General features: G+C 34.0%; 1 protein-coding gene across 12 annotated transcripts in view; it reads left to right on the plus strand.

Annotated features, from left to right (window-relative positions):
- Positions 1-15,726, plus strand: part of LOC104861106 (ubiquitin-conjugating enzyme E2 W) — a 377,455-nt gene that overhangs the window by 134,092 nt on the left and 227,637 nt on the right. For 5 of the 12 annotated variants that reach the window (XM_010622423.2, XM_010622422.3, XM_033760515.1 and 2 more), the window contains one exon: positions 11,200-11,359. The exons of 2 other annotated variants lie outside the window; for them this stretch is intronic. In XM_010622423.2, coding sequence (XP_010620725.1) covers positions 11,200-11,359 — 160 coding nt within the window. Of the gene's footprint in view, positions 1-881; positions 1,013-11,199; positions 11,360-15,726 lie in introns of those variants that run through there. 5 more of the 12 variants (XM_010622419.1, XM_010622420.3, XM_010622421.1 and 2 more) reach the window with 3 other exon arrangements.

Below are 15,726 nucleotides of genomic sequence, written 5' to 3' on the forward strand. Positions count from 1 at the left end.
ATGTTAATTTCAGTTGTGAGTATTAGGTAGATGGGTGTTTATTAAATTATTTTTTTCTACTTTTTAAAAAATTGTCTTTAAAATAGCAAAAGACAATGTGAAATAGGAAGAAAAGGGCTAAAGGTGTAGGGAAAGTGGGAAGGGTAGGGGAAAGGTAATAAGGGAAAAGAAAAAAATATGAGAAAATGAAAAAATGGAAATAAAGTGTTTGTAAATGGGGAGGGGAAGAGGGGGCGAAGGGAGGGCAGGGATAAGGGGAAGAAATGAGGACCAAGACCTGTCATGTAAAGGTACAAGATCCCAATAATGAATGTAACTGTACAATATACCTAAGATGTACCAATAAACTAAAAAAAAAAAATAGCAAAAGAAAAGAAAGGTTAATTTGTTTAGGGTTATCAAAATACTTGAAAGAGCTTAAGTAAGCTTCTCCTCCCAAGTCTAGAACTTTTTCTACTACGGTGATGCCTCAAAATGATAAGAAAAAAATAAATGGAGAAAAATGACTACAAAGAATGGACTAAATTGTTTTATAGTACTATGAACCCAGAGGTTTATGTGTTCATGATACATTTCTGGGGGAAGGAAGGAAAATTAATATAAATTAAGAGTTATAATTTATTTTAATCTTTAAGTATGCTGTTTTTATATGTACAGAGAGCAACTTAGTTTCTTAAGAAAAAAGTATGTTGATTTATTGTTTACAGTGTGATACATACTGTTGCATGCAATGGAAGACATTAGATGATTTCATTTTTCAGAATACAAAATTTATGAAAATAAATGTGCAGTCTGATTTCAGTCTAAAAAGTCAAAATTAGTGTTTCTTCCATTTTGTGAAGTCATTCTTGACAAAAACTTTATAGCCTTTTTATTTACAGCTTCTCTCCAAGATAAAATGGCAAAACCCAAAGAGAAAACTCCAATGTGTCTGGTAAATGAGTTGGCCCGTTTCAATAGCATCCAACCCCAGTATAAACTTCTGAATGAAAGCGGGCCTGCTCATTCAAAGGTAAGGTTATGAAGAGAGGTGGTGAGACATGCTTATCAAACTATCAGATTGATCATCCCATCACAGGTTAATTGTGTTTAATGTTTTGAAGTGGGGGGCTGGTGGATGGTCTGAAGGCTTTTTGTTCTACATCAATAATATTTTAAAGTCTGTAAACAATTTTTTAGCTTATTGTGGTTTATAAAGCTCTTTCAGGTTCAGTATCTCATAAAAATCTTAAGAAAACCACAGGACATTTTAAAATTTCCATTATGTAAATTAAGACAGGCACAGAAAAGCTAAGTGACTAAATAGTTCACAAGTGGCAATGCCAGCACTTGAATATGTGTTCTTTGGCTTTCAAGTACAGTGCTCTTTCTATTAAATTACAGGGGCCGAAGTAAAATGGAAGCAGAGCACATGTTGCAATGGTTAGCTATTGATGCATCTTTTCCAATGTGAAGTTTAATTCTAAGATTCATCATTTATGAAAGTTGGTTAGACCAGTATGAGTGCTTTCACTTATAATATTTTTTGAATGGCAAAGCAATTTGTATTTATTTATAGGTACATATACATGTTTACATATATACATCTTAAAAGGAAAACTTCCACTAGCATATTTGTTTGAGCTCTTATTTGTTTAAAAAAATCTTAGTAATACATAATTTTCCTTGACGCATATTAAATATTGGATATTATGACAGTAATCAAACTTTTCTAGATAATGTAGAAGCAGTTGCTTCTATAAATATTTATTAATCTTAACAAAGCTACTGGCTATTGGGTAATTTTCTATCATCTTTAAAGAAAGTAAGCTGGAATTAAAACCTGTCAATTTTGTTCCCCTTAATAGGCTTTTATGAAGGATTTTTGGACAATTGTTTAATATTTTCATACTATTTCTTATTTTACATTAGCAGAGGGGATAGTGCCTTTACTGTACCTGTTCAACTGTATATCCTGATGTTTATGCTCATTTTGCCTTTAGTCATGTTCAACTATTGTATTTCTCAAAATATTTTATGTTCTGCCTTTCCCCAAGTTATAGTATCTTCTGCTTTGAGTGTCTTTGACCATTATTCATTTTCAACACATAACATCTGCACCGTATCTTCCTAAACTCTGAAACGTGTGATCTCTTCATTGGATCTCCAGTAGGACCTGGAGTTCTCAGTTGTAGGTGTTACTGTGTTGTAGTAAAATGATAGATATTGGATATTACTTTTGTGTTTACTGAGCTCATTTTTTAGCATGCTTTTTACTCTTCTGCTATTCCTAGTGTCTCTGGTATATGACCACCTCTGCTCCTGATTGCCAATTTCAGATGTGCTTCGTTGAGATAATCCCCTAGCTTTGACTTTCATGTGATTAGACCAACTCCTCATATCCCTCATGATAGCCATCTGCTGACCTTTGAGTAATCACATCACATTTCTCATGGCTCACTTTAATTTCTTCAGCATTCTTCCCATTTTATGTTTAGTGATTTTAGTATTGAAATAGATGATTGTTCCATCATGCTGACCTTTCATTTCCTTGAACTTCTCCAATCATCTTGTCTTCTATTTTCCTTCAGACACTCATGCTTGTAATTGCATTTTAAATTTCATCATTACCAATAACTGCAAAACATTTCATAATTTTAATTTGAAGTACTCAACTCTCTCTGACACTTACCTTATAACGTCTAGATCATTCCATTGAGTAAATAGATTTTGATGATCTTTGTATTCCACAAATCCATTGATACTAACACCTTTAACCATTCCTCACTTCACTTAGTCTTTGGCTCCCTGTTCAAGTTGAACTCTGTATGATTTGTAGGTATATATCCTTAGGTGTGTTGCCTCTCTCTTTTTTTTAAGAGAAAATAAAACATTTATTAAGAGGCATGAAAATGCATAAGCTCATTTATAAATGAATAGTATAATTACTTAGTGAAAAAATAGCTAAAATCCATGAGCAAACTGGATTTTATATTTGAATGACTACATATTTGATCTCCAATCATTTCCCCCTCTGGCATGATCTATTAGTAGCAGAAATTTTGCCGTGAATGTAGAAAAAGCTGTTAATAATAATTATCACATGGGAGAAATTTTTAAAGAATGCTCTTTAAAAATGAATCAGTTCAAAAAATTCAAATTACAAGGGATACATAAGACCTGGGGTTTATCTTCAGAAAAGTAGAAAATAAAAATCCTAAACATTTATTCATTAAATGACAAAGCAGACTACATTTTTGATCAGTGAAAAATAAAATACATGGAGGGCCGGGGATTTAACTCATCGGTTCAGTGACCTGCCTTGCAAGTGCAAGGACCTGAGTTCCATCCCTGGTACCAAAAAAAAGACACATGGATATTATAAAACATTCTTTTTTTTATTGAGTTTACTGCTACATTCTAGGTATACAGTACAGTTACATTCATCATTGGGATCCTGTACCCCTACATGACAGGTCTTGGTTTTCATTTTTTTCCCCTTGTCCGTCCGTGTCCTCCCTTCACCCCCTCCTCCCCTCCCATTTACAAACACTTTATTTCCATTTTTTCATTTTCTCATATTTTTTTCTTTTCCCTTATTCCCTTTCCCCTACCCTTCTCACTTTCCCTACACCTTTAGCCCTTTTCTTCCTATTTCACATTGTTGGTTATCCCGTTAGGATCTTGTGTTTTTCACACCAGAGAAACTATTCGGTATTTATACATGTGTGACTTACTTATTTCGCTTAAAACATTCTTAACCAGTGATTGCAATTATTACATTTATAAATGTTAATTCAAGTATTAATGCTCAAAAAACATTCAAATTCTCATTAAAAGTAACACTAAATGTGAACACACCTGGACAATGTTTTTTTTGATTTAATAATCTTGTCAACAGGAGGCAAGAGACACTTAAAATACTGTTGTTGGTTCGTTTTGTCTGCAGATGATTTTTCACAGTCTGTGTTTTTCATCTGCAAGGACCTGATGAGCATCTCAGAACAGCTCATTAAAAAGTCATTTCTATAAAATGACTCATTATTACAAAAACAAACATCCTAAAACACAAGATTAGCTCAGAAAATAATAGGGCAAAAATCAGTTTTCTTTGGCAAGAAATTACTAATTCCTCACCCAATATTGGTTTAGTGTTATATAGAAACTATCCAAACACTTTGGTGTTTACCAACAAGCTATTTAACAAGCTGAAGAAATTTTATAAACTATGCTGCCATAATAGCTAGGAAGGGTTTATGGCAAAGTTGCACTGAAATCAACTTGATTACTGTTATTAATGAGTCTTCTTTCACAAAGCTTCCTCCTAATTTTGGCCTGAGTCTCAGGCATTAATAAAAGTTCCTTTATCTGTTTCACTTTGGACTTCAGACCCATCCTTTCTTCTTCCAAAGATTCATTAATTAATTCTTGAGTTCCAAAAGGTTTCTTGGCAACCACGATTGAAGACTCACAGTGTTACTAACCATCACTTTGCTTTTTCTTCTCCACGGAACAAAGATTTATGCGGTACAGTATTTCTTCTCCAAATCGGGTGGATAAACTTCTCATACCCCTGGGGTCTGTCTTCCCTCCATGCTTCTGGAGCCAGTGCGCTTTGAACAACTTCACAAAGGTCAGGTGATGCTTAAAACTTCTTTCTTGTGCCAGGATGCCTTTCTCTTGAAACATCCATTTTGCAGTCCCTTTTTGTTGGTGCTCGGAATGGACAGGAAATAGTTGGGTTAATAATCTTTGTGCTTTTTCCTTTTTTTTTCTCACTCTTGATTGATTCCTTTTCTTCACTCTTCTTTGAGTTTTATCTGAGGCACATCAATGTCTCCGTAGGCATTGTCATTGTCTACAGTGGTAAACTGTGTGCTGCTCAGAGACTCTGCCGCCTCAGCCTCTTCTCTGCACACCCCATCACACATGCCGGAACTTCATCCCCACGTTCATGGGGAACAGCGAGCTTCAGGGCAGGAGCAAGGTGGAAGAGCTGTTGGAACAAAGCTGCTTACTTCATGGTAACAGCTGCAGGAACCTGTCTTGCCTCTCTTGCTTACAAGTACTTAATTTGTGTACTAGATCACAGCCTCTTTAACCGTTTCTCCATCTTCACTTCCCCTTGTCTTTTCTTCCCTCCTCCTCTTCCTTTCTTCTGTGTCATCAGTTTCTCCCTTCTAGTGGATGATTCCCGTCAGGATACAGATTTGCTATTAGTTTTCTCATCTTAAAAAAATCTGACTCCACTTCTTCCTCCAGTTAGAATCTCATTTCTCCTCTCCTTTACAGCAAAACTCCTTTAAAGTTGTCTATATTAGCTGTTTCCAGTTCTTATATTTTCTCTCTAGCCGGGATTTCATTCCCTTTACTCCCACCACTTACAGCTGGTCTAATAAAGGTCACCAACAATTTGTTAAATACTATAATTAATTGTCAATTTTATGTTTACTTGACCTCTTGGCTATATTTGGTACAGAGCAACTTTTAAAAATTTTTATTTAAAAAAGTTTTTATATGAGTAAGGCAAAGTATTCAAACTTCTTCTTGGAATACTTTCTTTATTTGGCTTTTTTATCACATAGTTTCTCTTGTATGAGAAATTCAAAAGTATAAATAATTTTTTTATTTTCTGAAAAAATAAAAACAAAATTTAATTTGGCTTCTAGGACATTACTCTGTGCACTAGTCACATTTTTAAAGTTTTCTTTTTCCATAGTTTCCAAGACCTATTAATTTATAGGGCCCCAGTGTTGACCTTGGACTTCTCACTCTTTTCTACTTTTGTTCCTGCGTTATCTCATACAGTCTCTTAGCTTTACATAACATCGACATGCTGACAGTGTTCAAATTTATGTCTGCAGCTCAGAGCCGTTTCCTGTATTCTACAGTCATGTATGTAGTTGTCTATTAATCATCTCTACTAATGGGTGTAATAGACTTCTCAATCTGAGATCATTTAAAACTGAATTCTGATCTCTTATACACCTTCTGATCCCTCCCCCTCTATTTTGGTTACACTTACCACCACCTTCAAATATTCTGTTGTTTTATCTCCCCAATTTTAATGTAAACTCTGTTAGGACAGGCCTTTAATTTTGTTTGTTTACTGATGTATTCCCAGTGCCGCAAATGGTGAACATACTAGGCACTCAGTAAATATTTTCTGAATGATTGAATGAAATGTATGTAGATATCAGTGAGTGAAGCTTTTCTGAAAGACAGAAAAAGGGCTGAAGGTTCTTCTTTGTAGTAATTGTGAAAGAAGTGGATAAATATAAAATAGTACCCCTAGAAAAAAATTTTCTAAAGAGACTTTAAAAACAATGAACAAGAAAAATTTTTACTTAATTTTTATTGGAAGCAAATCTACTTTTAAAAATTTTGTCCATTGTTCTGAGTCTATTAATGTTAGATGGATTTAAGACAAGAGTTGATAATTTTATTGTTTTTTCCTTTTATCAGAAATACGCATCTAATGATATTGTGTCTATTACTCATTTTATTTGAGGACCCTACTTTAATAATGTTATACTTTAGAATGCATCAAATCATTATCATTATTGAAGAATTATTTTAGGATTACTATTTTGATAGATGATTGTTTTATAGTTCAAAATAATTCTCCCTTTTAAACTTTTTCTTCACAAGGAAAATGAATTGGGGACTAAACTCAAGGGCCTTGTACTAGGCTATATCTTCAGCTTTTATTTATTTATTTTTAAGTTTGAGACAGAGTCTCACTAAGTTGCTCAGGCTGGCCTCAAATTCTGATCCTTCTGTCTCAGCCTCCCAATTAGCTGGGGTTACAGGTGTTTATAACCATGCCTGTCATCTCCAGTTTTGAAGGATACGTTTGCTGGATATAGCATCCGCCCTTCTCTCTCTCTTCCTCTGTCTATCTGCCTCTCTCCCTCTCTCCCTCTCTGCTTGTCTCCCTCCCTCCCTCCCTCCCTCCCCCCCCCCCCCCCTCTCTCTCTCTCTCTCTCTCTCTCTCTCTCTCTCTCTTTCTCTCTCTATTTTTTGGTGGTATTGAGCATTAGACCAAAGGTCTTCACATTGAGGTACATACTCAGTTTGTTTTTCATTTTGAGACAGAGTCTCCCAGAGTCATTAACTTGCTCAGGCTGGGCTTGAATTTGTGATCCTGCTGTGTCCACTTTCTAGAGTGCTGGGATTACAGGTGTGTGCCCCCATGTCTGGCTGGATAAAGAATTCTTGATTGGCAGTGTTTTCTTCCAGCTTTTAAAATATATCACCCCCTTGCTTTTTGACCTTTATAGTTTCTGAAGAGAAATCTGTTCTCAGTGTTATTGAGGATCTCTTATATCTGGTGAGTTCTCTCTTGCTGCTGTAAGATTTTTGTCTTTTACTAGTTTGATTCTAGTGTATCTTTTTGTGGATCTGAGTTTATTTTACTTGGAGTTTGTTGGGATTCTTGTATATATAAGTTCAGTTCTTTGATAAATTTGGAAAGTTTTTAGTCATTATTTATTCAAGTATTTTTTGCCCCTTTTCTCTATGTTTTCCTTGAGAAAATTCCATAATGGGTTTGTTTTTTGTTACCTCTATGGTGTTTGATAGGTTCTTTACTTTCTGTTCATTTTTCTTTTTTTTTTTTTTTTTTTGGTACCAGGGATAAAACTCAGGACCTTGTGCATGCAAGGCAGGCTCAGTGCCACTGAACTAAATCCCCAGTCTGCTACTCAGACTAGGTAATTCCTATTGCCCCTTCTTCAAATTCATTTATTTCTGCTCTCTCTTTTAAATCTATTGTTGAACTCCTCTGGTGAATTTTTTATTTCAATTACTGTACTTTTCAATTACAGTATTACTGTTTGGTTCCTTTTAATAATTGCATGCAAGGCAGGCTCAGTGCCACTGAACTAAATCCCCAGTCTGCTACTCAGACTAGGTAATTCCTATTGCCCCTTCTTCAAATTCATTTATTTCTGCTCTGCCTTTTAAATCTATTGTTGAACTCCTCTGGTGAATTTTTTATTTCAATTACTGTACTTTTCAATTACAGTATTACTGTTTGGTTCCTTTTAATAATTTCTGTCTTTTTATTGGTATTCCTTACATTTTCATTTATTTTCCCTTAGTTTTCTGGCCATAGTTTTCTTCACTTTTTGAGCATATGTAAGACGATTTTTGTCTTGTATGTTTTCTCTTAATTTTTTTGTCCTATGAATGGGCCATACTTTTCCTGTTTCTTTGTATGCTTTGTAATTTTGTGGTAGTTCTAGAAATCAGATTCTTTCTCTACCCCAAGGTTTGCTGGTCTTGTTTAATGAGTTTTCTGAACTATTTTTGTAAGGACTGTTTCTTAGCTCAGGCTGCTGTTACAAAATACCACTGTCTAGGTGGTTTAAACAATAGAAATCTATTTCTCACAGTTTAGGAGACTGCCAATGCTACAGTTTGGGTGTTGCTTTACTTCTTGGTCAGGGCCCTCTTCCTGGCTTATGGATGGTGCCATCTTCTGTGTTCACACATAGTGGAAAAGAAAAATCTGGATTTCTTTCCTAAAACTAAACCTGTCATACAAATTTTGCTTTAATGAACTTAATGCTAATTACTTCCCAAAGGTCCTTAATCACAAATACCATTACACTGAGTGTTATTGACACATAAATTTTTGGGGGACACCTTCGGTGCATAATCGACTACATTCTTGGTTGTGGTTATCGAAGCTACCATTTTGTTATTGCCATGGATAGCCAATGGCTTGACAAAATTTCTTGACTAACTATATTCAATAGGAAAAGATAAGCTCTTATTTTGAACTGGAACTATTGGGAGAATAATGCATGAAATATTCTGGAATATGAACTGATCTGGGGAAGTGGTATGGATTGGAAAAGTGCTTTTTTATATTTATTCTTCATTAGTTTGTGGAAATACCACATGAATGATTAGATTTATGATTGATATTTAAGGAGAGGTCAGGTTTGCAGACATGCAGATTAAATGTAATTAATACAAGTGCCATCAGGAATCTAAAGGTCTAATGTTTACATGGGTATTTATGTTTTTAAACTAGGAGTTTATGTAATATGTGTATAATGTAAAACCTTTCAACATTCTCATTTTTTGCAGCAAAGTTGTTTACTGAACAAAATTTTGGGAAAAAGCTAGTCACTGAAAAATCATTTAAAAATCAAGGAATAAGATTTTGATGTTTTAGATATAAATTTTAAACTGAATCAGAATAAGAGAAAAATCATGTTTAACACATATTCAAATGATGGTGTTTCTCAGCTATGTTTTGAAAATTTTTGAAAATGGTCAGAAAAACCGAAAGAGCAGTACAGTAGCATTCATGTATTTTTAAGATTTACTAATTAATATATTTCCACATTAATTTCTTGTTCACTCTTATATAAAGCTTTACTTTATCCTTTTACAATTTGAAAGTAAATTTCAAATGTTATGACATTTTACCCTTAAGCACTTAAACATTTTAAAGACTAAAGTCTTTTTTCTGTATAATCATAATACTTGCATCACTCAAGAACTAACCTTCACCACACATACTACTTAAGATATAGTCTGTCTTAGCTGTTTGCTGCTACTATAACAGAGCCAGAGACTGAGTAATTTATAAAGAAAAGAAATTTATTTGGCTATTGGTTCAGGAGGCTGGGAGGTCTCAAATTCGATAGACTCTACTTATTGGGCCTTGTTTCAGCATCTCATGGTGTTAAGACAGAAGAGCAAGAGAGTACAAGAGGATGAGAGGGGCCTGAACTTGCTTTTAAAATCCACTCTTTTTCTAAGTACCCATTTTTGAGTTAATGTCAGTGATCTTTTTATGAGAGCAGACTTCTCATGACCTAATCTCTTTAAGGTCCCACCTCTCAACGCTATTTCATCAGGGATTAAATTTCCATCTTACAAATTTTGGGGAACATACTGAAACCACAGCATAATCCATAGTCAGATTTCTCCAGTTGTTGCCTATGTTTTCTTTTTAAATTCTCATTGCATGCCAAGTTAGGAATCATGTATTATATCATATCTTTTCATGCCTCTTAAGTGTCCTTTAATCTGTAACAGACCCCTGCATTCTTTGACTTTCTTTTTTTTCTTCCATGACATTGACATTTTTGGCATCTAGGCTGGTTGTCTCATTGAATAGCCCATAATCTACTAGAGATTAAATTCTTTCTCTATGATTAGATTCAGGCTAAATATCATTGGCCAAGAATAGGATATAGTTGTTGATGTGTACTTCTAGTTAAATCATAGCAGGAGGCATGTAATGTCAATTTTTTGAATTACTGATGATACTTTAATCACTGGTGAAGATATTTCTGCTGATCTCTTTTCTGCAAAGATACACTTTTTCCATTTTAATAAATACTTTGGTGTTAATACTCCAAAGTAGTAAGTAGTCTGGAGTAAAAAGGAGTTGTGTGCATCTTCTGTAACTTCTCAATTTTAAAGTTGAACTAGTAGCTTTTCAGGCTCATGTAGATGTAAGGTATGAATGGATTATAGGATGTACAAGGGGAACGGTGTTTGTAAAATGAGTATGGACAGATAGAATTTCTGTGTCCTGCTAAAATAGCAACAGTTGAAAGTTTTTAACCTGGTGCCGATTGGGTAATACACTTGGGCTTGAAATTTAAAAATATAGTTTACACAACAATCATTTGGGAGGTTATAACATCTAAGATGGATTCAGTGAAAGAGGAGGAAGACTTGAGAAATATTTATGAGGTTAAAATGGACTGAATTTTCTGACTTGCTGATCATTATGGAGATCAAGTCCCTTGGTTATACAATATTTAGTGGGATTATCTGACTCATTGACTACATTCTAGGTATTAATATGTAAGGCATTAGATTTTACAAAAGTATTATAATGACAGGGCCTTTAGGCTTCTTTTATAGTTTATCTTATTCTTTGTACTTACTGCTTTTTTGAGGTCCATTTGAATTACATTAACAATGGGATTCTCTTTATGGGAGAATTTCTTCTTTATTCTACTCAAAATGTGCTTTCAGAGCTTCCCTTATGCCTTTGGACAGGATAGAATAATTTGGTACAGTCTCTTAAATTTGTTTTACTAAGTAGAATAAGATTTTATCGTGAATGATCTCCAAGTTCACTTTGATCATTAAAATTCTGATTCTATGGTGTATTTATTTTTCTCTCAGCCCATTTTATTTCCTGAAAATTTTTAATTTTTTTTTAAATGTTTTTCTAAGATGTTCTCAGTACAGCTGAGTCTTGGTGAGCAGACATGGGAATCGGAAGGAAGCAGTATAAAGAAGGCCCAACAAGCTGTTGCTAATAAAGCTTTGACTGAATCTACACTTCCCAAACCAGTTCAGAAACCACCCAAAAGTAATGTTAATAATAACCCAGGTATGGCACTGATTTGTTTGGTTTTGTTATTTGTGTGCTGAATGCGCTGTTCTCTGTGTTTTATTTATATAGCAGCCAGAAGCACAGTCATACATGTTAATAGTGTATGTGCATTTGTGCATACACACATGCCTGACTGAGTAACAGTTTAGGTGAGAGAAAGAAGAAAATAATTACAATTATGTACTTCTGAGTTTTTCCTTAGTGGCTACTATAAAGGTAATATTATTTATGTTTTAAATGTTGGCAAAAAACTAATGAATACAAAGCAAAGAAAATTTGAGTGTTTTTTTCAAAAATTAAAGATAGAAATGATCAATTTATCTTTTCAGATTTATAATATGCACTTTTATTAATTAATAGAAGTTATTATCTAGTTTGCAAAATTATAAAATTAGCCCTAGGTATCTTACTATTTTGTTGTTGGTGTAACATTTTAGAAATGGTTGGTATTGAATTTAGAACATTTATATGAAGTTTATTAAGAAACCACCTATGTGTTAAATGCTCTAATTTTAAGTTCCTAGAATAATTTTTAAAACTGTTGCTTTGTTTTGTTTTGTTTTTACTGCATACAATACTAGCAGCATTTATACATTTAAATATGTCCAGTTATTTTTTTGGGAAGAGCAAAATCTATATTGGGCATAGTGTATTAGTTCATAATACTAAGTTAATAAAGTTCTTGTAAGGTTATACTAGCCATATATCTATTTACTTATTCATGAACTTATTAATGCAAGTTTTATATTCTGATCAGTATTAATATTTTTTGTGTGTTTGTTTTTTGGTACTGGAGATTGAACTCAGGTCCTTGTGCTTGCGAGGCGGGTGGCAGGACCATTGAGCCAAATCCCTGGCCCCAGTATTAATATTATTTTAGACATTTTTGTGATAGAGTTAAAAGAAAGACATTGTGCCTGCCAACAGTGATCCAGAATTTCTTAATTTTAGTTCCAGAGCTTGTACTCATAATTAGATCACATAGACACATGTTTCTTATGTGGCCTGTGCTAGGTAGATAGTCTTCTCTTTCAAGCACTGGTCTTTCCAGAATGTCATAACCTCCCTATTAGTAGACCCTTTGCTTCTGTTCAGCTAATTTCAGTATTCATTAAGTTAAATAAGCAAAAATATTATTGCAATAAACAAGCTTATTCTGTTCACTTTGGAAGTTGATGAGAGATTGTCTACTTGAATTTTGAAAAACTTCTTCAGATTATTGGTTGATCATTACTGTCACACCATCACCACTACTATTTATTAAGCACTCACTTTTACATATCTATAAAGTAAAAGTACATGACTATGAAGTGCTTTTCTGTATCTTGTGGTTTTCTGCATAAACACATAACTTGATAGTAAAGATAAGTGCCAAGTGACTAATGAAATAAAAAGTAAAATGTTGTAGAAGTGGTAAATATTACTGACATAAGATATGAGCCTTCTGTGAAGAGTAGCCAGAGGCAGAGGAGTGAGAAGAATATTCTAGACTGAGAGACTACTGGAGACATTGGAGCAGCAGTCTAGACAATGGGGTTTAATTTTTAAAATTTTGGTAGGTAGTTTTTAATTACAGTAAGCAAGTAAGGAGTAGGGAAGAAGACTGTAGCTGTAGATAAGGACTGGACTATGATGGACTCAAGTGCCAGGTTTATAGGATTGAATTTTTCTGTAGTTTGGGGGAATTAGTATTTATTAACAAGCAGATGATGGATTTAAAAGAACATTTTTAAGAGGGTTAAAGCTCAGCAGTAAGAGTGCATGCTTAGCATGTGCTCCTTAGTTCAATGGCCAACACCCAAAACAAAAGAAACCCCACAAAACATCTTAGGATGTTTAGTTTAACATATGACTAGAAGGTGGAAGATAGTAAAAGCAATCACCTAGGAAATCAATGCCAGAGGACTATGGGCAGGAGTCAGAGCAAGAAAGCACAGAAAAATCTGAAGGGCCAGGGGAAATGTTTCTACTGTTGAATGCTGCGGTCAGAAAAAGGATAGATTAGTTTGGGTAAACTTATTACACATAGGAAAGTACACAGATGAAAACTGTAATGCTTGTAGTTTTACTATGAACACTACCTCAGACTTTACCATTGCCTGAGAAGCCTCCTCCATAACCTCATTCATTTGGTTAAACCACTCTTGAGGAAACCACCATTTTGATTTCTGTCAGATTATTAGTTGTCTATTCTTATTGGAATCATACACTAGACTCTTGGGAGAGCTTATTGCAATGTTATGTTTGTGAGATTCATGTGTATTATATTTACATTATTTTAATTGCATGTGTATTATATTTAACATTATTTTAATTGCTATGGATTATTCTATTGCATGGATATACCATAGTTATACTGTGTGTGTGTGTGTGTGTGTGTGTGTTTTGCTGGGGATTGAACCCAGGATCAGGCACATGCCAGGCCTGTATCCTTATCATTGAATTACACTCCCAGCCCACTTTTTCCTTATGCTTTTGATAGATATTTGGATTGTTTCCCATTTTGGGCTATTAGAAATGCTACTACTATGAACATTCTTGTGCATATACATTTCTTTTGGGAATATACATGGGATTGGAACTTTTAGGTTATGGGTTATGCATGCACTCAGCATTAATACATAAAGTCAAACACTGCTTACTTTCTGTCATCAGTATAGAACTTTATACATTCTTAATCTTTAATACTGTTAACTTTCAGAATTTTTAGCTATTATGTTGAAGGATTTAATAGTAATTCATTTCAGTTTTAACTTACATTTTCCTAATACCTAATAAAGGCGCTTGTTGGTGGTGTTTTATGCTTGTTGCCATTAGGATAGCCTCTGTTGTAAAGTGCTAGTTGGAATGTTTTTCTCATTTAAAAAAATCTGCATCATCTGTTTTTAACTTATTTTTAAATTTTTTTATGGACATGTGGGGTTCATATATATTCTAGATTCTTCACTTGATCTTAGCCAAAAGGCCGAGAAGCGATATATTCTAGATTCTTAATCTTTGATAGATATGTGTATTACAGACTTAGTTTTATACTCTTTGTTTTGTTTGTTTGTTTGTTTTTGGTACCAGGGATCGAACTCTGGACCTTGTGCTTGCGAGGCAGGGGATGGCACAACTGAGCTAAATCCCTGGCCCTTTATTTTTATACTCTTAATGGTGTATTTCATGAATAAAGATTTTTTATTTTAATGAAGATTTGTCTTTTATGGTTTGTGCTTTTTTTATATACTGTTTAAAACATCTTGTCTCCTACAAGGGTATGAAGGTAACCTCACATTATTTTTAGAAACTCTTGTAGGTCCACAGTCTGTCCAAAATCAAGTTTTATGTATGATACTAGGTAGAGTTTGAGATTTTTTTTTTCTTTTCAGAATATGGACATTCTGTTAACACAACATTTGTTTATTGAAAGAACAGATCTATTCCCCTTTTCACTGCAGAGACCTCTTTGTTATAATCCAGGTGACTGTAACTCATTATTGAGGCATAGAATCTGTAGAGCAGAAGAGATCCAGTGCTGACTCCTGAGTGCTCCTCAGTGAGTAGATGAGTCTTAAGATAGTAGTGTAACCATTGCTATAGAGTTAAGAGTTAAACTCATTCACAGCATAGTAGATCTGCCAGCTAATTAGAATTATATTTGAAATTGTATTGCCTTCTCATTCCTTTTTTTTTTTTTTTTAACTTTGGACCAATTTTGGATTTATATAAAATATGTAGAAATAGTTCTACTGTTTGTCCAGATTCCCCACTGTTAGCAGTTTTGAGGCATCTGAGAATAAGTTATAGACTCATTAAGTTATGTCTCATTACTCTGTAGTATTTGGACTAAGAAGTCCAAGGAAGTTACTTGATTGGAATTATTAGTCTGTAGACTCCGTTCATATTTTATGGGTTATTCCAGTGATATCCTTTATACATATCTAATCAAGATCATATGGTAAATGTACCTGTCATTTTCATTTCTCTTCAATCTCGACTAGTTCTACCTTGACATTTGTGTGCAGGAATCACAAAGCTTATAGAATAGTCCTCCTCGAATTTGCTTGGTGTTTCCTCATGATTTCTTCATTTTTAGCATGAACACCACATAACTAACCTGGATTTATCTCAATGCTTCAGATCAGGAACACTATTGATTCTTCTAATCAGTGATTTTTGTCATGTGGTGAAGAATATGTGTGCCACCCTCTTCTACTGTAAAGTCAATTGATGAGTATGTTTTGTTAATTTACAATAAGTAAAGGGGCAGGGATGTAGCTCAGTATACCTGCCTGGCAAGTGCAAGGTCCTGAATTCAGTCCCCAGTACTGAAAAAAAAAGTAAGTAAATAAGTATTTTTAGAGGAATATATTTTGATATAT

The sequence above is a fragment of the Fukomys damarensis genome, unplaced genomic scaffold, assembly GCF_012274545.1.
Source record: "Fukomys damarensis isolate Sample0158 unplaced genomic scaffold, DMR_v1.0_HiC HiC_scaffold_5, whole genome shotgun sequence".
In the NCBI taxonomy this organism is placed as follows: Eukaryota; Metazoa; Chordata; class Mammalia; order Rodentia; family Bathyergidae; genus Fukomys; species Fukomys damarensis.